We start from the raw sequence: 23,745 nt of genomic DNA on the forward strand, positions 1-23,745 counted from the left end.
ATGTACTTATTCTGTGCCAAACAACCATAGCTGTCACAATCCTTACATTGCAATATTTGAATTGCATACCATTAGGGGTTTATTAATAGACTATGAGGGAAAATTTACAGTAGTTAGTAGTTTACAATATTGCTGAGTGTGGAGGGTCCTTGCACCACAAGGGAGACCAAAAAAAAAATCCCAAACCATACTTTTCCTCAGAAGATGTTTTGGAAGAAAACATGTAACTTACGTGAAAATATTATCTAACCTAGAGCAATGCATCGTGCAGAGAACGCTAGATAATAGTAGCATATTTTGTAACCTTCCCCAGCCATGAAATCAGACTTCAATATAGCTGGGTTTTTTGAAAGCAAGAAAGAGCTACCACCTATACTTCCAAAATCTCAGAACTCAAAAACTTTGTAATTTATTACATTATTCAAAAATACTTAAAAAAAAAAACTTCATCAGAAGTGCAGAATTGGCACCTATGGCTATACTTTACAATTACAATACAAAACCAAGAAAATCTGTTGCAGAGCACTTATATAATGGATCAGCTTAAAACCAGCATTAATAACCCTACCCTTTATTTCCAGACAATGTTACACCTTGACATTTAAGGTGGAAACAAATGCTATGGCTAGCTGGAGTAGAAATTTAAAAATTCATTTAAAACCTCTGCATTCTGTTCAAAGCCTATGAAATCTTTTAACTGCAGCAGCACGAATGCAGCTGAGAGTGCAGAGCTGCCCCAAAGTCAGTCACCCTTTTCTACATGTGCTAATAAGTTTGATTTTGGAAGGACAATGTGTACATTCCCCAGACAGGCAGAGTGTGTGTGAAACACGCTAGTCCATGCTGTGCTACTCAGTGAGCTTCAGCAGGGACAGGACAAGCTGAAAATGGCTCTCATCTGTCTTGTGGTCTTCCAGATAGCAGTTTAACTCTTTCGTGTCTAAGCACCAATAGCACTGGGAGAAATGCATGAAGAAAATTACCGAAATTCCCTTACTTTTATTTTATGTCTCATTAAATTGCTCTCAAGTTGTTCAGTACCTTTTCATATTACTTTCAAGTAAGAATAAAAAATTTTAAAGCTCCCAAAACAAATAGCATGCTACAATTCCATCCTACACTCCTCCCAATCTGTATTACTAAAATAATGTTAATTTTTGTATTTACATGACATTGTCTCTTACCTTAAAAAGAATGTTAAAAATGCAAGCTAAAGACCAAAAAAAAGAAGAAAAAAAGAAAAAAAAAAAAAAGAAAAATCAACTGCAGGGTCTGTACACATGCAGAAATTCTAAATAAATGCACAGATACTCATTTTCGTACTCTAGGTGTTCATTAAAAAGTACTTTTGTTTGAATGCTGCCGAGTGTTAAAAAAAATTCTGAATGTCCCCTAAGGAGTTAAAACAGGAATACTATATTTTCATGCATCTCCTGCTTTGACAGATGAAAAATGTCAACTGTCCTGTTTTTATTTTCAAGCTTTTGCACTATTCATCTGGTTCATTAGTGCATCTCGCTGCTGCCCCTGACAGCTGCTCGCCCTCTCCTCCCAGCAGCTGAATTTTTCAGGCTAATTTGATCCTCCACACTGAGACGATCGCTAGAATGATTGACTTGCTCCCTGACCTCCAGGGTCTGACTTTGCTGATTAGTATTCTGGGGGTGTCTGAGGGACGAAAGCCCACTGTCTGTCTTCAGGGCTGGTGGCAGCTCGCTCTCTCTCTTTTTTTTTTTCCTTTCTTTTTTTTTTTTTTTTTTTTGAACTGTAAGCCACCAACCTACAACCCTGTAAGGATGCAATTGCTACGCTGAACAATAAAGGGAAATGTGTAAGACCTACTTTTCCATGTAAAGGTCCATGTAGCAAAAGCACAGCATCTTGATTTTAATTAGTAAAGTCTACTTTGTTGCATATCAATTAAAACTCCGCTGGTAGTGTTTTTGAGGTTTCAGAAATACCTGGGGCTCTAAAAAATTCACTTTAAAACATTCTTCTGCAAAATCTTAGTGGCCAGACAGTTAGCATTGAATAATACATTATAATATGAATTAGAAATAATATTTTTTAAAAACAACATACAGTATAGCAAGTTAGTTTAAACTTAAATTAAAGCATAACTGAAGAGTTTAGCAGCAATTAAGCATTTACTGAGACGTGATAAACTTGCCACAGCTTTTCTCCAGTTAAGCTGGAGACAATCCAGGGTACATATGAACAGACATCACCACAAAATCAACATAATAAAACATGCTAAAATGCAGGCAGTAGACAAATCATAGAAAGACACCCAGCACAAAACTGCACAGATAAAGTACCATTCATTAGTCCACACAAGTCTTGAAGAGCCTTAAGTAACCAATTTCAGGTAATTTAAAAAACACCGTAATAGTGAGAAAAATGCTGAGCATGTATTTTGAGTTTGCTGTAACTGAAATTTCAAAGTTACAGATCAATGCTCACGATAAACTTCCAAAACAAAACAAGAAAACCCACCACAAACAGCTGGTATGCTGCAGAATCAACTAAATGCACTTCTCAAAGACATTAAAAGCTATAGTTGAAGACACTGCCATATACTATAGCTATATAATATGTATCAACAACAAGGGTCCTAATAATTATTTCATTCTTGCAATAAGGGAAACAAACACAACCCCATATCAACTTAAAAACCATGCTGGTAAAACTTCTAAAATAAATCAAAGGAGAATGATATTTCAAGTTAATCAATGGAATTGATGTATTTAGCTATTTTGGAATTATCTACCACATCCAAGAAAAGTGCAATATTCACACAGGTGTTCAATATACTGTACCAGCATTAAGGCAGCAAGCTTAAAAAAAAAAATCTTTAGACAAGTACTACTGATTTATATCCAGCAATTTAATTTCATATAACATAAAAGAAAAATTAACCTTAAACCATGGGAATTTTATATAATAGTAATTCAAAAGCTTTATTCATTTGTTTCCAGATTTTTTAAAAAATCCTCAAGAAAACCAATGAGGGGCAAAAAGTAGTAACACTGAAAAATGCTCATCTATCTTTACACTAACTTTGGGCTTTCACAAATGTGTAAAGCAGAGCACTGAAATTCACGGCAGCTGCCATGGTCAGTATTGAGGAATCCCAATACAGGAGTAAGTTTTAGGATTTAAACTTCTAAATACTTGCTATCAGCTGGATTTTATTCCTTGAATGATGCCCAAGATTTAGAAGCAACAGCCATACACAGATCTGCAGTAAACTGCAGACTTCCAGTATAGCTATTTGTCCCTTTAATATTCAAAGCAACATGTCAGTGATAGAAAGTAAACAAATATTAGTGGAGATGATTCACCTAGTAGTAACATCCAACCTTAACAGGCTGACAGTGTCTTCTACAAAATCCTAAAATAAACAAGGAGGTGCTGATACTGCTGAGCATGTGTTAAATGAGCTCTGCTGGCCCACTGAGGCAGGTGGCTTGGAGGTAAACAAAAAGTGATTTGAGTATTTTAGTTTCTACCTGCAACTTGACTGGGAAGACTTCACTGCCATTGCTGATGGAACAAATGTTTTTCTCGGCATCCTTCAACACAGGTGTTTATTCTTTTGGTCAAGAAACAATACTCGAAGTTGGAAAATGTATTTGTCTTAGAAGTCTAGCTGTTCTTCATACCTTCATTTGCCTCAATTTCAATTTGCCCTGTTCCTTTATTTTCTCAGCATATAGCATCACCTAAAATTGTGTCACCTACCAATCTTGAATGTACCAATACAGGAACTAAGCAATTTCAGTTTAACAATAATAGGAGAAGAACAGAAAAATTACATATGTGTGTGCAGAAGTCATTATCTTGAGAGTTAATCCAAGCTAGCAGCAATTAGTAAACCTTTTTTTATAATTTTACTCTAGGTTTAATGTACATATAAAAATAATAAATTTGTATTAAAATAACCATATTGCCTTTTTTAAGCATTATTTACATATTCAAGTCAGTCCTACCACCTCTCAATGCATTTATTAATAAAATCATATCTTCTGCATAGGCCACAAAAACACCTAGAACAATTTTACATGTGCTTGCTATTATTCCTGTATTAATCCTTCAGTGATGCCCAGTCTTCAACAAATTGCTGTAAAATCGTTGTAGCAAGCCCAGGTAAAGGCAAGTTTCAAGTACAACACAAATGAAAGTATTTCATATGCTGAAGTTAGGCATGGGTGAGGGGGGCAGGGGAAGGGGGAAGTACAACAGTGTTATTAAGTTCACTGTATATATCACTATTACCTCATACAGCAGACAGCCTAGAGACCAGATGTCAGACTTGAAGTTGTAACCATTTTCATGTATTCTCTCTGGAGACATATAATAAGGTGTACCAACTGCAAAAAATACACAAGTATTTTTGAATGAAATTTTCTGTTGTTATACAGTAGTAAAATTACAGTTTTCCTGGTTGAAAAGTATTTTTCATCTTCTCTTTCTCAGTTTGCTACACATAAAACTTCAACTCATAGCACTTCAGACAGAAATTCATGAATTAGGTATTCATTTCATCCAATGCAGCTTTATTTTCACTACTCATAATTACCAGAACTATGCAGTTGCAGAATACTTCCAAATTTTGCTTTTTAAAAATCTCATGAGTAATTTGTGAGAACCAAGGGAAGGTACTACACACACAGTGCTACTTTTCCAAACTGTCCTCACTGTGGCTAGAAACAACAGCTAGAAATTCTCTTTCATGGGCTGAATTTTGTTATTTGTTTTGTGAGTTGTCTGTTCTCAAACCTGAAAGAGCTACTTTTGAAACTAACAAACACAGCTTCTTTGAATAGCTGAAACCTGTGCCTGTCCCAGTTTAATCCTGCCTCAGAGTTGTGGGCTCTGGAAATGTCCGCTCTTGAAAAGCAGCATTTATTACGACTGTCCCAAAGTAAATTTATGTTGGATACTCCAGAACTTCTCTCCCTTCGATTTTAATCAAACCCTACCCATCTGTGTCACAAGTTCATTGGAAGAGAGTAATACTGAGAGATGTTTCAGCTCTATAAAAGATGTCATTACAAAGAAATGTCTGAGTGATGGGTTCATATAGGACAGAGAAATAAGAAAAAGAAGTTATGGAAAATAATGGTAGTGGCAATTTTGGTGTATTGTTTCTGAGCTTTCTCCCTGTATCCCCCAAAATGCCCAACAGCAAAAAAAATCACAGATCTATACAGGTTTTTACTTCTATTTTGTTTATTTTCTTAAGCATTGAATCCTGATAATGAAAACCAGCTGATTTCTGTCAATTCAAGCTGATTTTATTCTGAAACCAAACATCTTGCAACACCATCAGAGATTAAAATCAGCAATTGCTAATTTTTTTTACTTTGTAGTATGAACCTCACACAGGATCTGGTATCACTTCTGCTCTTTTGAATAGATGAGGCTAATTCAGAACTGATCTGTCTGAATACTTTTATTATCCTTAGTGGGCTTTTTCCCACTTGAATTTTTTTTAACACCCCAAGGACTTGTGAGCTTGGACACCTCTAAAAAATTTCAGCTGCCTTTTGCATCACTAATGAAAGCACTAGTTTAGTATACTCTGATGCTTTGTTGGCAGAATTCATCTAACAACAAAAAGCAAGTTAAATAGTGATGTGGTTGTTGGCTGGCTACAGCAGCAGTGCCTCTGCTGCTCTGAGATATCACACAAGTGGCTGGCAGTGAGTAATGTGCCAGAAAGAGGCTTCACAGAATCCACAGGGGGCAGCTGAAAACACTGAGGTTTGAAGGTTCATAGTCCACCAAAAGCAAAGGTAATTTTAACCAGTAGCTCTGGGAAGCCTGGTGATACATTAGGGGTCTGATATGACTGTGAAAGATTGATGATAGTGAAAAGGAAGAACAAGTGTTAGCATTTTACAGCGTTTAGCCTAGTGTAACACCTTCGCTGCAATACAACCTGGAGCCCCCAATGACCAACTAATGAATGGAATCGAAATTAGTTATGTTATTCATGGAATCACACGAACAACCTGAAGAGTCAAATATTACTACTTGTAAACTGTTTTTTAACAGAACATGACACTAAAGGTTCATTATTCTGACATTCAGGACCTACTGAAAGCATTGCAATGATCCTTTTAAGATGGGGAGCAATCTTGGGACATTGCTGTGCTGCTGGCAAGCAACTATCACTGTGATTATATGTTATGTTTCCTTCCTGGATCTTTTTTTTTTTTTCCTGTTAAGTAAAATACAGCATCCCAATTGCATAGAGATATGCAACTTCTTGACTTCTTTTACTCATCTAAAGACACAGAAGTGGGGTAATACAAGAAAAGAGCTAAATCATTGAGGTACCTATGTTTTTATGACCAAAATCAGTAACTTCAGCATTCTGCTCACTGCATTTGCATATCTGTGATAACCTGTAAGTCTGAACAGTGAACTCATTGAAAATGGCCTGGGTCAAATACAGTGTCTCCTCAGAATCTGCTGCTGCTCTGAAGCTCCCTCCCTTTAAAGATGCTGTAGATCCAGAAACTGCTCATTCTTTATGCAAGCTTCCTGTTACTGGCAGAGGGAATGGACATAATGGAAATGGTGGTTAATCCAGAGCAGGAAGCTGGATTTGAAGGAGCAGAGGCAGAGTATCTATTACAAAGAAGGGAGTTATGACATAAACAGTCCATCTTAATACCTGGATAAACATGTAACTCACAATACATCTGAGTTAAACAAGTGCTTGATAATGCAGAGCTCAACACAACATGCAAGTGTTTAACAGGATGAATGTGGATGCTGAAGACAGACAAACCACATCACAAAGAAGCAGCTTGGAGGTCCTTTCCAACTCCAATGATTCTATAATGTTTAGGGTTTTGTACTTATTTAATATAGCTAGAGGAGTCAAGGGCTCGCCTTCAGACACAGGACCTGAAATACTGCATTTAGCCAAAGTAATTCTGCAACCTAGTCCACAATGTGCAAATAGTCCTTCTACAGAAGTCAATCTATAAATATCTTGGGTTATTTTATACCAAAACAGTAATTTCTCTTCAGCTTTCAAACTACCGTAAGAGGTCTCATGTTTCTGTACATAAAATACAAGAGCTATTTTAACACAGCTTCTTTGATGACTTCAATGACCCAGCTGCAGATTTCCCTGCCAGCGTTCCTGTACACTGAGGGTGCAGGTTCTGAGAGTGGTTTGGTATCTAAGTGGAGATTTTTCTATTCACAGAATGGTGCTGCAAACCAACACCTCTGCTGGGTTAGAGACCCATATGTAATAGGAGAGTATTTGCACACATTTTCACAAGGTATTTTATTCTCCACAACCTGAGTGAGTTTATAGTCAAAATCCTCACATAACATAGTCTGTGCTGGGGACAGCAGTGTCATGGAAATGACAGAAGTTGTCAAAACACAGAAGATCAGAATTCCATGCAGATGATTCTTTGCATCAAGCAGTTTAAGAAGATTGCAGATCTGCTCCACTGCCCTGCAAGAAGGTCTCCCCATGCTGGTGGCAGTGCCTGCCTGGACAGCACACTGTGCAGCCTTACAGCACAGCCACAGCAGAGAACTCAAGTGATCCTTTTTGTAACTGAAATATGAAAGGATGGACTATCTTTACATCCACTGAATGGCTAACAAAGAAAAAAAATACACATACCCAACCCATGAGCTGGCCTTAGAATTGCCATTTCACCAAAGAGCATAAGGCCTGGCACTCAGTCATTAAAACAACAGCAAGAACCCTAGCACAGTTCTAAGGAAAGGAATAAGAAGCCTTTGTCAGATCATATTCCCCTTTCTAATAAAAGTCTTCTGAAAACAAATTTTGTCAAATTTGTATCAAATCAACAACAACAAATGTCTCCACTTCATTTACACTTCTGTAAGAAAGGTTTTGCATTTCCAAAAAGATATAGGCATGACAACAGAAAATTCCACTTCTTGATAAAGATGTATAGAAAGAGTTAAGAACATGAACAAACCCTGTCCAGTGCAGTTTTTCATTTGTTTCAAACGGACCATCAGTAAATATTCTAATTAAAACAGTATTAATCATAATTAGCAGTTAGAAGCTGTAGCTAATTAAAATTTTAGTACATTTCTTTATCTCTGAAAGCCTGAATCTGGTTTGCTACTGAAATTTTTATAAAGCCTGTAAACAAGTATAAATTGCTACACATATGTTTGTAATTTACTAGGTTTCATGTAAGAAAGGTTTATGGAATCATAAAAAGATACAACTTTGAAAGAAATTTCAAGAAAATCAGCATCAAAAACTGCAGAAGAAATTAATTTTAAGAAGTAGTCTCTGTCAGTGACATGATAAATCAGAAAGTCACTTTCTCCCCTGTAGCCTAAGTTAACAGCTGACACAAACCTTTTTTCTAAGCTGAACTCTGACATTAGGTCATAATTAAGAGGGAAATGGGAAAAGAGGAGATGGGGAAAAAAAGAAAATAGAAAATAACAACTCTACGAAGACACAGCAAGCAACATAAGAAACAAAGCTGCCATCCTCCCCTCCTTCCCCCACTCTGGATGACTCTTGAATCTGCAAAAGATAAGCTTTAAAGGGCTGGGGGGTTTTACATTGTTTTTAGCTCTGGCTCAGTCTTCAGCTTTTTTAGCTCAGCCTTCACAACCATTCCCCTGCCACAAGCCAAAATAATCTAGGGTTGAGACAGTCTGTTCCTCTTTAACTTCCTGACTTCTGCCTCAGAACACAAGTCTACTCTCCCACCCTCACCGCTGACTTCTGCCTTATTCATGAGCTCCTAACCCTCAAATTAGGATTTACAGATCACTCTTCACTGCCTCCTTCCATCTGCAGGCAGGAGCAGAACCCAACCCAAGCTCTCCACAGTGCTGTCAGAGATGGCCACTGGGGTACAAGGGCAGCATGAACAGCAGCACTTTGGGTACCACACAGTGCCCTGGAACAGGAGCAGATCTTCAGTGTCACATCTGACTGATCTCCAGCATGGAGCCCAAGCACATTTCCAGCCTGGGCTCTCCACATCTCCTCGGTCTCCTGCTAAGGCCAGACTGCACTCTGTGTCTGTGGCTCCTATTAAGATCTCAGCAGTTACTCATTGTTTTGACTTCACCAGTTTGCACCAAACATGGTAAAAACTGGAAGGCACAAAAGAGTGAGCACAGGTTTTTTGGAGTACAGGGAAGTAAGGACAGCATAAAAAATTTCCTGTGTAAAATATTATATTTTTGGCCATTAACACAAGTATCACTCGTACCTCAAATGGGGTATAAACATGACCAACATGCAGTCAGTGAACAAGCTGGATTCAGCAACCAAACACAGACACTTCAGTGAGGGAAAAGAATATTTTCTTACCTAAAAACCCCACTATAACAGTATTAGGAACTCTAATTCTTACATTTCTCTTTAAAGCAGATGTTACTCAATTTACAAGTTTTTTTCTGTCTACAGAGGTCCTCTTAGATTCTGCCATTTATCCATTACCTACTTTTAAACTTAAAATATATACCAAATATTTAATTTTTCTCCTTTAAAAGCTTCTCCACATTCTACTCAAAAGATGCAAATTACATGAAAATTTTGTCTGGATAAAGGTAATACACTGCTAGTTTTTTGTACTAGGAGAGAAAATTAAAGTTGGAGTGAATTTTTAAAAAAATGCATCCACATTATCATGTTATTTCTTCCTAGCATTTCTAGGAAACACTATTGCCTTAAAGATTTGTTCAGAGGCAGAAATGTACATTAAATCATTCAAACAAAGGAGGGAAAATACCCAAAGTACGTTGAAAGTAATGCCTCAGTGTTACAGCTTTTCTGTATTTGTCCACGGTGCTGACCACTTGTTTATTAAGAACACCTTTATGACCATGTTTTTATTATTACTTAAGAACAGCTTTAGCTGTTCCTTACCCTTTTCTTACTTGTCCTGAGTGGGCACAGTATTTCCACCACGTAAAAGGCTCTACCTGGCCAGCACCTGTACCTCAGAGAAAGCTTACCTAAAGAATGTGCAGCAGTGGTTTTGGAGCTGAAAAACCGACCGAGTCCAAGGTCTCCAAGCTTTACTACTCCTGTAGCTGTAATGAACACATTTGCTGGCTTTATATCTGAAAGAAAAGTAAAGTAAAATTTTAGGAGTCACAGTGAAGTTGCAAGAAAAGCTACTGTTCTATTAATAGTAGACCAAAAGAGGATTTTATTTACAGCTAATATTGGTAAAATTTGACAGTGCTACTCAGAAAGAATGGGTCTGGAATGTAGAACTTCAAATCCACTATTTTAATAGTGCAACCATCACTCAAGCAAAGAAAACCAAGAGCCATGGAAAGCATTGTTTTAAAAAACAAGCAAGCCAACAAAAAAACCCATCACCAAAAGTCCAGCAGCATATAAAGGGGAGTTCATTACTACTTTATATAAGCTACATAAAAAGACTTACACTAGACTAGAGAAGCTCTTTTGTTATGTCTTAAGTAACAGCCTAAAAATGTTTTCAAGAACTGTAAAACACTTTTCATCACTTTTGCTGATCAAATTACCCACAGTGGCATAACATTACTTATTTGAAATAGATAACTGATTTGCTAGAAGAGCAGGCAGTAAAAAAAAAGAAGCAAGTTTACTCAGGAGAATGGTTATTTGAACTCGTCAATGCAATTGGGCTAATCAAGTAGAAACAAAGAAAAATAATGATGTATACCCCAGACAGTTATTTTTCACAAGTAATATCCAGTTTAAGTTTTAATCTAATCCCCTAGAGACAACAGCGGAGGCTTTTATTCTATGATTTATAACAAGGTACCTACCTTGTTAGTCTTCTAAATAAACTGACCTGTTATTTGTTTGGCAGGGGAGTTTAGCACTTGCTCTGCTAAAGAGCAATGCACCCTGCCTCTAAACTTACAGAAATCCCTTCACTTTGATAAGAGTGGGGTACAGTTTGCATAAGATACAGGTAAAGTAAAAGAAATGGTTAATAACCCTTCAAACACCAGCATTTTCAGGTTTCCAGTAAAAAAGTTACAAAACCTTATAAGCTTTAGAGGAAGACAGAAGTAATTATGTTCTACTGCTATCTGACCCAGTTTTCGGGAGTTTGGATAACCCTCTGTGTAATAATCCAACACAGATATAGCTCAACTTAAAAATAGCTTTAATTGTCATTGCTTTTGGTTTGTAACCATGGAATCATTCGCTTTGCCATAGGTTTGCCAGAAGCTTTGAACTTGGTACTTCACTTTAAGGAACTTAAATCCGTTTGTTTTGAGCTAACATATACCAAAATTAACGAATTTAATTATAAAAGCATTAAAGGAAGACACTTGTACCCTATGGAAAGAATCTGTATTTTATGTCCTTCTCTTTGTATCATATGCACTTGCAGGCATCTGTACAAATGCACAACAGGGAAAAAAAGGAGACTCACAAGGGAAAGGCATTTGCAGGGGCAGGGGTATCTACGCTGATCTGAGGAAGGGTGCAACATCTCTAGCTGCAAATGACAAAGCTCAGCAGAGGTCATGGGACTGTTTTTACCAGACAGTGACCTGCATCCCAGCACAGGGAGCCACCAACCTAAGACAGGCAATTTCACTCGAACCCAAAGAGACAGCCCACACACAACTCACAATCCATAATCACAGGGATTTCCAAAAGGAAAAAAAAAAACTGTACATCTGAGAAGAAGCTGTATCATGATCTGTCTTCTTTGACTCAAGAGTTACAAGGTAAAATGAAGGCCACATCCAGAGGAGACAGCAGCACCTAGGCTTAAAATGGGCCAAGGAAATTTAGTACCTGACAGGGATAGCTGGCAACTGCAAAGGCTGTTGGGACACAGTATTTGACACAGGGATCAGAAATAGTGGAAAGGAGCAGAGAAATGGAGAAAATGGTCACATCTGCACATAATCCAGTAGGTAAGGGACTAAGAAAAGAGCCTGTACATCACAAGCAGCCATGGCAGGAGCAAATACTCTTGAAAACAACCAGGTGCAAGAGGTGAAAAGAATGGATGGACAGATCGGTGCAAGAAGGCAGGTAACACCACTTGGGCAAGATAATGGGCAAATACAGAATAAGAACAGAGCAGAAAATAAGAGCCAGAAAAATGAAGCAGCAGTGGCAGGGTATCCATCACTTACAGAACTATCACTTATTTTGAAAAACCTGCTATCAAACAAATGCCTACCACAACAAATGTGGAACCACAAACTTCTCTCAGTTTTCCATTACTTATAAAACCTTACAGAAACACACATTGTGTCAGCTGTCAAAATTGATTCCAACCAGCTTAATTCTCACATAGTGAAAGGTTTAGTAAGGACAAATCATCTTTGATCCTGTATTACCTCTATGCATAACACGACGAGAATGCATATGTTCCAAGGCACTGCAAAGCTGAACAAAGTACTTCCAAACTGTTCTTTCAGGAATCAACCTCTTCTGTTTCTTAAAATGCTTAAAAAAAAAAAAGATGGACAGCAAATATTAAAAATTAAAACTTGCATAAAATGACTGAAAAATGGAAAGACAGAAAATCCTTAATTAAAAAAAAAATACAAGAGGCTCACAACCTAATGAGAAAGGTTTAACAAAATCTCTTGACACAGAAAGCTTTTCTCTTAAATATTAATATATGTATCATCAATATATGTGTTTAAGTCAGTCCACACATAGAGCCACAAATAACATTAATGAAAAAAACCTCCTACCCCAAGAAAGGATTTAGACAGTGTTTAACACTCCTCAGTGTTGGATTAATGGGGTCAGAGTAATCTAGTATGAAGTGGCCAAAGAACAAATAAAGGTCTGATATAAAAGTATGTGCCACAGAACTTCCCAAACTAAATACTTCCTCACACCAACATTGATTTCCATATCCTCATTTTCTAAATAGAAGGAACAAAAATAAACCAAAAAACCCAGCAGTATCACACAGTCACAAAGATCATATAAGAAGAATTGGTCACATTACTTTTAAAAGGTTCTGCAATACATGAAAGGGGAATAAAGGAACTGTGATTTCTGAAAATTTCACAGTGACCTAACTCCTATTCAAGTATTTTCCATCCTGTATAAAAAAAAGCATTACTGATCATTGGCAACAGTTCACTGGCCTGTTAAAGCTTAAATGAAGCAATTATGATCTGCTATACACATTATCTTCAAATATTATATTCACGAACTGAATAACAGTCCTCTAAAGATACATACTGAACCTGGAATTCAGCCAATGCTAAATTTTGCAGCTTTAAGTAAAAAGATGGAAAATTGTTGCTTGTTTTGCCTTTGTTTTCAAAGAAATTGCATTGTGTCAGATTTTGAAGTTAAACACACGAAGAAAACACATAAACGACATTAAGACTAACAATTTTAGATGGAAAGCAAAGTACTTAGATGTATTTTAACAGTGTGTGTACACACAGACTTTACACCCATGCTTGCCTTAAGACAGTTCACATAACACACATTTATTAATTTGCAAAAATAAAAATATTTTCATACTATGTTAAAACATGCCACTGAGAAGTTGACAGCTGCATCTCCACATTAGAGACACACAGGAGTACGAGAAAGATGTTTTTAAAGTACCTATAGCAAAATGCGTCAGTCATACAAAGGATCTTAACATTCCACCAAAATGTTTTTAGTTACAGGGATTATTTCAAAACGCATTTTCATTTAAATGAGGCAAAGCATATAAATTACATCTTTAAATATAATTTTCTTTCGGTCTTGGACTGAATCCAAACAAACCCTGTGTATCTGTTCTCCCCATAGCTGGATTTGCATATCAGAGGATTGTTTGATGTCAACAGGAAGATGGAGACCAGGTTTCTTTTCATTTAAAAACAAATACACAATACATCTAAGTATGAGTACATGAAAGCATAGTTGCTTGATTTAAAATGCATTCTGAAATTATCATAATTATAACTAGGTGCTTTATTTAAACATTCTGAATCATTATTTTTTTTAAACTCGGATATAAGTACAAGCGGTGATGAAATGCCATTCACAAAATGTCTGAAAGGGGAAGATTTTCCATTACAGATTCCCATTCCGATTTACCTAAAGTACATCAATGTACTTTCAAAGTACTTATGTACAAGTTTGCTTTTAACACTTTATTTGCTTGCCATCTCTAGCACTGTAGCTGATGTACACTACAAAATTGGCTTCAGTTCTTACAGTGCAAGGATGTAACCGAAGTGTGTCAGACGCAGCCTCATTCTGCTGAAGGCATTAATAATTTTGCAGGACAATAACAGCCTCCTCCTGAATGCATCAATATTATTATTTAACCCCAGAGAATTTATCCACCTAAAGAGGATGGAAAAGTGAGCTGCTAGATTTGCTAACAATGTTTAAAACTAAACAAAGAAACAGACAGCATTTTCACCTGCATGGGGTTAAAAATAATACAATTATCTTTAAAATAAACTCAATTAACATTATGCTGTTCAGTAATTAACTACACTATCTTCTTTCCTCAAAATATATTTCCTTAATTTTTTCTTAGACTGTTGTCCACCAATAAGGAAAACAGTGATGAAAAGCCACCACTACCAAAAGATGAATTCCGCAAAATTAGCTATTGAAGCAAGTTGCACACTCCTGGGAAACAGTCCAGCAGGCACAGTTAATTCTGAGAAAAGTCAGTAAAGAAAAGGAAATCCATCCCTGTTCAGAACCTTACCATCTAACAAGAAATATAGGTTGATGGAAAATGCAAACCTATTTTTATGCCAAACAGCCTAATTAAATTCATATAGCACACATTAACTGTATCCAAAGCAGGATCCTTTTCTTTCTCTTCCATTTTAAAGTAGTCCACAATGCAAAATGCAGTTCTAATGATTATAGTGTTTGCTCCCTCCCTATAGGGAAGCCAAAATGCAGAAGACATGATACTGAAACAGTTTTTAATCTCTGTTGCAGCACAGCATAGCAGCACAGCAAACAGTCAATGCTGAAACTAATTCACTGCTTAGTGCTACAATGCCTGAAGCATCCCAAGGTCCACACCACCAAGTTAACACATTTCTATCTCCCTTGTACACAGGTGAGCATTCCCTGCCCAAATTTGCCCTCAGAGGAATACAGCCTGAAGTACAGGTCTCTGAAGTACTCCCATCTTCAACACTTCGTTATTCTGCTTCTTCCACCTTAGGCTCAAATGACAGTCCTGATGTCCCTCAGACTATTGACCTTCTAGGGTGCAACATTAAAAAACATGATCCTGTTTGAGGTGAAAGATCAATCTCAAAATAGTTGAAATTGGGCAAAAAGGGAGCTGCTTGTCCATGTGCATTAAAAATTTGGGCAGCGCTGCAAGCCAGTGCTTTCTCAGGTAAACAGAGAACACCAGGCACACTTCAGCAGCAGGCTGTCTCCCAGCAAGAATTACTTCTTTCAAAAGCTATATCCCATGAAATTTCCATCTCCATCTGAGAATGGAATCACAAAAAACTACTTTGAAGAGTCTCCACAATGTAAGTACACTGTGGATAAAACTGCAATTCAGCCATTTAATACAATTGGCTATTCTGGTGGTCATAAATTTGCTAACCAAATGCCTTAAAGTGCTTTAAGGCAGGCAGGCAAGCTGTATCACCAGTTCTTAATTTCATCCCTTTTACAGAATGACTGAGCAGTTTCATTGTGGGAAAACAGAACTCTCACGGTTCTCTAATGGATTGCTATAAGAAAAATTAAATATTCTTCAAATGTTTCCATCCTAGTGAAATTAAACACAGCTGGCCTGCACCTGAGTAGCAAATGCCATTCAGTTTCTTGGTGGCATAAAAAAAATTAAGTAAAAGATAGATGGAAAAAGAAGTTTGAAGTCAATATTAAGAATCTTGATCACATCTTTTTGTTCTCATGACTTCACTTACGGCTTACAAAAATAAAAAGTATGGAAGGTTTTTATATTTCATTGTATAGATTTATCAGAACACAGAGATTCAACAACCAGATACTAGTGGGAAGAAATCTGCACTGTATGAAGAGGAAAGAGATGCAGAAATGGTTATTACACAGAGCTTGTGAGTAACACATAATGAAGTTCTTGACCACTTCTGAATGTTTTTTTGGGAGGAGGAAGAAAAAACAGGAATGAGGAGGTGAGGCAGCCATAATAGAAAATTATGGAACCAAGAGCTCTCACTCCATGAATACAACAGAAACAAACCAGTACAGGCAGGACCAGTGCAGATGAGCCTCAACATCCCAATATTTTGGAGACTCATTTATATAGAAATTAACTATCTTAATCTTATTTTCTATTTAAAAACCAATATAATTCCAGTAGCAATGCAGCATTCCAGGAATTTTGTCTGGCTCTGTTCTTTGATTAATTCAGCTGCTCATCTCTTTAGAGCATGGTAAGTTTTCTGCCATTTTTCTTTGCTTTCTATGCAGAACAAAAATAGAACTTCCCACCACATCCTGATTCATTTCAATTGGATTTACAGAGTGATCAAATTTGCCTACATTTCAAGAGTAGCAGCTGTCTCTTACTTGTAAAAAGAGAACAAAGACCAAAAAAAACCCCACCCAAACTATTTGGCATCTATCAACTGAACATACCAGAAGCAGCAAGTATTCAGCCAATAAAGTGACAAAAATAAAAATATTTACCTAGTTCTTTTTCCAACTTTTATTTACAGTTGCTTACATCTCCAGTTACTGAAGATGCCATACATTTATTTTTCCCTTTCAGAATTCATTAAAAAAAGGCATTTAAAAAAATTAATCTTCTTCTACTCGTCATCTTAATATACAACAAACTTTATTTTATCAAGAGCAACAAAAGACGAAGACCCAGTACAAAAATTAACATACAAATTAGCGGTATTAATAGAAGTACCTACTAGCATCAGAAGGACAAATCAGTAGAATTAAACTATGGTCTTTCCTTTTTAAAAAAACAAAAAAACCAGAAGAATGCTGCATGAACACCACAGAATTGAGATAGAAGCACCATCTCACACAGAATCTTATTTCACACAAAATCAAAAAAAGGACATTCACTTACAAGAAATAAGCCTTGTAAAAAGCGCAAGCAAAATTTCTCATGTTTTCCATTTTAGTATATATTCTTTCATGCTAATAATCAGACTTAACAAGACTCCTGGTTAAACTCAGATTCCTTAGAAAGCTCTGAACAAAGTCATTTTACATAAACATTTTTAGCCAACTTTCTTTGCAAGAACTCCTTTCATTTTTCCTTATTGAGCAGCCCACCTACAGTCCCTCTGTTCCACTTAACATTTTTGCTGATGCAAAAGAGCAAGGACAAAGTGTTCAGAAACAGAGATCACCTGAAATCAGATATACTGCAGAACCACCAATGTAAGAGTTCCAATACTGCATCATTTTCCTTGTCTCTGCTGTTACCACTGAGTGGAGCTTCTTAAAACACACAGCTACATGTTTAAATTCAACAGTATTTGTTTACATGCATCTCTCTCCAAAAAAATCCCCTTGGGAAAACTGGTACAGCATGAAGAGGTGAAACTCATGCTTGAATCATTAAGTCTATTTCCTAATAAAAAGCAATAGCATGACACAGTAAATTCAGAAGCTATCATGTTAACTTTTTTTCTTTCTTTTCTCTACAAACAAGGCAGACAGATTTGAAATCTCTTTACTCTCAGCAAGTTATTCACATAGTGCAAACACTGACAGTGCAAATGTTGCAAACACAACTGTGCGAAAAATTAAAATTAATCCCCACATATTGTTTGCAGGGCATTTCAAACAAGGAAAGTACCCATTATTATTATTTGATAAAATCTTTTAACTCTCCCTGCTTTTTAAAGACTCACAGACAATTCTAGCACCAGTGGGCAAAAGTGGAGATGAAATCTCCAAAGCCTTTCTGCCCCAGTTGGAGCTATTGGAACAGCCTGTGTAAGTTAAATGAAGTTTACTGTCAAGTTAACTTTTCATAGCTGACTGACACCATTATTTTCCCTGTGTGTACAGCCAGTACTTCACAACAGCTTCAGGTGTGATGTCTGCGAAGGCAACTAGCCACAAGACAAAACACTGTTGATTGTCTAATTATTTTAGCAGAAAATCTGCCCGCTTATTCTTATTGTTCCAGCGGCAGACACACACAATGGCTGACTCACAGAAAAACTAACAAGGCTGCCTGGCAATTACCCAGCCCAATTATCCCACTGATTATCAACTGGGGGAGCAGCCAGCTCTGATTCTGCCAGCACATGTATGTAACGTGCACAGGGTGAGCTGGTGCTGCTGCTCTCGCTGTGGTTACCTGTGGCTGACAGCAAAGGTGACAGTGGAGCACCTGCCAGACAGCCCAGGAACACACATGGATGGAGGAAATGCTTACCAGAAGCATTTCAGCTTCTGGAACGAAATTTCTGGAATGGCTCTGTGCCTTAACTTGTTTTTTAAGACTTCACAGCTCCATCCACAGAGCAGCCACTTCCCATCCAAACACCATGCCCCCCTTTTTTACCTGTTATACAGCTAACACAGATATACAAAGTTGAATAAGGATGCATTATTTTTTAATTACAGGGGATAAAGAAAATTTTTTAAGTTTTTTAGTACCTTTAAAAAAGGTTAGTGGCAAAAATTAGCCTGACTGGTTCAAAGCCCCAGGTTCGTCCTTTAGGAAAAGGCACATAAAAATAGTTTAGCTTTGATCTGTAATTAGCACACCCTGTGTTACACTATCCTATTATATTAAAGGCCTCTTCAAGCTACACTCTCTTTTGAAGCTTGTTTCAAAAATGAGTATGGAAAAAAGCTAAGGTAAAGGTGATATAGAAAGCAGGAAAAAAAACACTGAGGAAAAAATATTTTGAAGCTTTTAAGGTGTATCAATGATGTAGCTTCAGCAAAGTGCCAAACTGTTCTATATTATAAAATATAACCATATGCTCAATAAAAATACTTTGTGTGAGGAGGTTTGGCGTGGGGGTGGTGGTAGTGGGTTTTTTTGTTCTTTAAACTAAATCTAGCAGTCGTGGAAAGAAAAAAGCACAAGAGACACTGCTGAAAGCCAAAAGAGCCAGATTCCATGTTTTTAAAACCTGCAATTATAGATCAAGATAAATCACTGTCATGAAAAGGAAAAAATTACACAAACATGCACAAAAGACTACTTTAAAAATACTTTTCCAAAAATCATTATGTCCATTATTTGGACATAAATATATGCATAAGAAAAATCTCAGAATTAGAGCCACCATAATTTCTCCCCCTTGAGAGTGTGTGCATGCAGTTTTTCAGTTCTTTATGTTAGAAAACCCTTTACTCATTCATTCATGACACTCAGCTAATGAGCAGTTTGAAAATGTCTCTAGGCTTTGTTTATTGTGCACTATTCATAACCTATTATTAAATATAAGTTTCAGGGAGGAGTACAGCTTCCTAGTACATATTATTGGAATATCAAATTAATAAAATATCTTCACAAATGGCCTTAGAAATTATGAGGTAGTAATATGCCCATTTTACAGATTAGAATGTGGGCCAAGAATAAAGATCAAAAGTGTTAATTAATTCTGGCACCAATTTAAGCACCTCCTTCTTAACATACATAGCTTTATGAAACAGTTCATCTTCAAAGCACAGTTTCCACTCAGAATGAAGCTGTGAATGCTCAATACTTCTACAAATCCAGACCCAGAGTCTTGCCTTGAATGTCAGAAATACAGAATAAGCAATCAGAACTCCCCCAAAACAGCAGGGGTTGAAGCGGTTTATACAGCATCCCTTAGGAAAAGAGCCAGTAAGGATGGTCTTTAGAAAAATATTGACTTGTATTAACCACAAAACCTTTGTCTTTCCAATTCCCTACCTTGCAAACACCCATTGCAGCAAAGGCAACACAGATGCAACCATTTCTACACAGAGTAGCTGCACCCTTAACACTGAGTCACATCCCAGCCTGTTCCCAGCCAGTTTGACTTAGCCCATCCAGGCTCTCTCACTGCTGGCAGCAAGTCTGTCTGTCTCAAGGATCCTTGCCCACTCTGTCTGTCTTGCTCTCTGACAACACATCAGCTCCTCTCCAACCTCCCTGTGCTCATGTCCAGTATTGGAAATCCCATTTCATAGTTTCCCAATACACTATTTTTACTCTCTACGCTGCTCAGTCCCTACTCTCAGTAGCCTAAATTAGCAGTAGCCCTGTCTACCTTCCCTCAAACACTGCCAATCAGCTAGTACAGGTGTATTTGTCTTCCTTCTTCCCAGTCAGATGCTCTCTTTCCCCACTTAGGATCACTCAGCTACCTGTCTCAGCCCACTCCTTGCTCTGCCTTGTCTTTTGTCTTCCCCACACGAATCTCAGACTACTCCCTTTCCCAGGTTGTAAGAAAGAATAAACACCCTCAAGACACAGGAAAGCTTCAGCCCATCCAAAGCATGGAAAAAGCTATTTCTGGCAATGTCATTTCAGTCACCCCTACTGGTCCAGGTCGAAGCACTGACAGTCATTCAGGTCATGTCAGCACTAAGAGATGGAGGAGGTTCACACGCCTCTACATGCACAGACATTCCTCCACTCTTGGAACTATGCTCCAGCAATTTCTGTTTAACACCTATGTTAGAATAACTGAAATTTATGTGAATTTTCACAGCCATTATTGTAAGAAAAAATCCCCTGAGTTTTACATCTGTTTCAAAGCACAAGGGGCTTAGAATATTTCAGATTCAATGGTTGCAAGAAATTATAATGAAATGCTGGCATGCAACATTTTAGTGGGAAATTGTATTTTGACAAACTGAAAACATTCTCACACAACTATATATTTGGCAATCCTAGCAGCAAACAGTTAGTCCTGCTGTACATGTGTGTGCATGGCAGAAAACAGCTTCTGCAACACTGCCATTCAAAATACACATGAAACATCATTTTTTCCCACCAGCTTTCAAAACAGGAACACCAACTATCTCCTACAACTGCTTATGTTTTAGATCAATGTTTTATATCATAAAGACATAGCCAAATCATATAGTCTGTTAGTAGCTGAGGGTTTCCCAAAATCCTGGGTCTTGCCCTGGGAAGGGCATGCAAAATTTAATGCCTGACCTGCTAAATTCTGACTGCACCTCTTCCCTACACAGACGCTTCCTTAACTTCATACTCTCAAAAATCTTACAAATATTACAGCAAAAGAAAATTACTGCTATTGCAGTTAAACAGTCAAACTATAGCTACCACGTACTATCAACACTTATCAGAAAATCCTGCTTTCTGCAAAACTATCTCTACATTTCTAGCACATTCCCAGGACAGCAATCTACCAGAAAATAGTTTGGAAAAAAAACAAGTGACACTTTTCCATTACCAGCAACACAGCCACCTTCACTGCAGTGAGAAAGGGTAATAATGGGCTCTGAGGGACCAAGCATCCAGGGCAGCTGGTGTGCAGACAGAAAAAGGAATGAGCTGCTGCAGCAGTGTGTGTGCCCCCTCAAGACACTGCCGTGCCACAAAAACAGAGGGGCAAGATGCACTGCTAAGCTCACAAAAGCAACTCAGGCACAAGTTTCTGACCTGCCCCTGTTCACCAGCCCAGCTCAGAATGAAGTGACCTCCCTTCAGTACTGTGCAGACACTGAACACTTCGGGTAAGGCACACTGCAGCTACAGCACACCCACAGATCCCCACAGGCTGTCACCTCTCACAGTGACACACTCAGGCTGCAGTGGAGTCGTGGCTGCTGCACACAGGCAGAAGCAGCACCCAGGGCTGGCAAAGGTGCCAGTGAATGAACCTGAAATTGCTTCAAAGCTTACAAAAGGGCAGGCTACTCCTTAACACAGCCCAGGTAAGCTAGCCAACCTCAGAGTGCTGCAAACTAATCTCAAAAAACTCCTTTAGCATGGGAAGGAAAGTCTGCATTCCACACCATGCGGAGAAGAGAAATTGCCTGATGCAGTTTCATACAGCGAAGCCCAAAATATCCACCACCAGTGAAACACTGAAATTAGAATTGATGAGATTTCAAACAAGTTTGAACAGAGCTCCAGCTCCTGCAAGGAGCAATTTTAGATATGCATCACTTGATTGGAAAGAAGTGACTATTCCTGCATTTGGACTACCCTGTAAAAAATAAGTTCAAGGACAAAGAATTCACTATTCATAGCTATAGAAACTTGAGATATCAATAGGAACTTCATACTGATGAAAAGTTTTTAAATATTTGTTATTTTACCCACCTAATTATAGTATGTTTCTGTTTATTTAAAGTTGAAAAAATACACAAAGGAAGTGCTGTCTGAGGAGTAGGTGAAGTGCCTAGGTGACATTTTGCAGAATTCAAGTTATTTTCTATCTATCTTGAGAAAGCTGCAAACATTATTTTCAACTTTTTAGATGAAAGCTTTCATGCTTGTTTCCAAAACATGATTAACTTCCATAAGATCTGTATGACATATTCAGTTTAAAGTTTGCATTTTTTTCTGGTGCACTAAGATTATTTGCCAGAACGTAAAACCTAAAAGTACTGCAGAAATAAAACAGACTTAAAAGTTTATTGCTGAGTTAAAAAATACCCCAACATTTTAGTGCCTTGATAATATCCCTTCTTGCAAGCCTAGTAATTTTATATTTAACCTTAAATAATATGCTAATTACTCTGCAAGATAATTCAAATTGTGTTGTTTCAACATCTTCAGGACAGACTTTACTAACTAGCTCTTTTTACTCAATTATTGCAATGCATTTTCTTAATTCAATTAGTAGATTCTTCTTTATTTGTGGCATTTTCTTTAATATATCAACTGCTGCTTGAAAAACAGAAAACAAACTAAAAAACATACAGAAAATTTTCACTTTGTCACTGTTTGTGGCAGAGGAGAACCATGACTAATAAGAAAAGGGACCAAGCCTCAAACTTGCTTTACAACATATTATTGTATTGCAGGAGAAGGTGCTATTATGAGGTAACACCAGTTCTCATGAACTTCCCTGAACCTTGGCAGCCATGTACTATCACATGTTCTACAGTAGAGACCACAGACAAACAACAGATCATAAGCAACTGGGACTTAGAACAATCGTTAATAATAATTTATTTGTGATATCTTTGAGGTACTAGTATCCAGCAACCTAATTCACCAGCACAGAAAAATAAAGAACTTTTTCTCATTCCACCATGCCCACACAGGGGTTACACAGTGCTGAGGTACATATTGTAGTGCAAAACCAACTGTGAGTCAAACACAAATATTTCCCCCTCCCTGATGTTTCCCTCTCAGTTTTACTGACACGCCACATTCAAGAATTGTAACAGGAAGCTGTATGGTAAGAAATACTCAATTTTGAACTCTCTTGCTTTCGAGAATGGAGACTATATTGAAACATCTCCCTGTGACAGAGATAATTAAAAAAATAATTAAGGTAAAGTGGATAAAACCTGTGTATGTACATACATAAGCACAGTGGCAGAGAGATATTTCTGATTTCATTATGTGACATGTAAATGCCAATGCACAGCTGCTTTTTTTGGACATACAGCAGATTCTATGAATTCTATTAGAATTCATATGAATGCACCAAGTGATTTTCCTCAGCCCTCTACTCAATGGGGACAAAGAGAGTATTATTCGCAGGTAACAAGAGGCACGATATAAAAGCTGGGCAGCAAGGATATGGTTCATTAAGGGAAGAACTAAAGAATTCATTAAGGTGCACTGTGAGGCACAGCAGCCTTGTAAGTATTCTCTGATGTGC

At 37.4% G+C, this 23,745-nt stretch overlaps 1 protein-coding gene across 7 annotated transcripts in view; it reads right to left on the reverse strand.

Moving 5' to 3' along the window:
- Positions 1-23,745, reverse strand: part of NEK7 (NIMA related kinase 7) — a 67,512-nt gene that overhangs the window by 14,284 nt on the left and 29,483 nt on the right. For 5 of the 7 annotated variants that reach the window (XR_014853813.1, XM_085068313.1, XM_085068310.1 and 2 more), the window contains 3 exons: positions 12,361-12,469; positions 10,009-10,116; positions 4,279-4,373 (listed from right to left, as the gene is read on the reverse strand). Coding sequence is in view for 4 of the 7 variants with exons in the window: in XM_085068313.1 (XP_084924439.1) it covers positions 4,279-4,373; positions 10,009-10,116; positions 12,361-12,469 (312 nt within the window). In the remaining 3 variants the exon portion in view is untranslated. Of the gene's footprint in view, positions 1-1,184; positions 1,211-4,278; positions 4,374-10,008; positions 10,117-12,360; positions 12,470-23,745 lie in introns of all 7 variants that reach the window. The other 2 variants (XR_014853815.1, XR_014853814.1) reach the window with 1 other exon arrangement.

Source organism: Lichenostomus cassidix, chromosome 8 (genome assembly GCF_008360975.1).
Source record: "Lichenostomus cassidix isolate B80296 chromosome 8, HeHo_3.0, whole genome shotgun sequence".
Lineage (NCBI taxonomy): Eukaryota > Metazoa > Chordata > Aves > Passeriformes > Meliphagidae > Lichenostomus > Lichenostomus cassidix.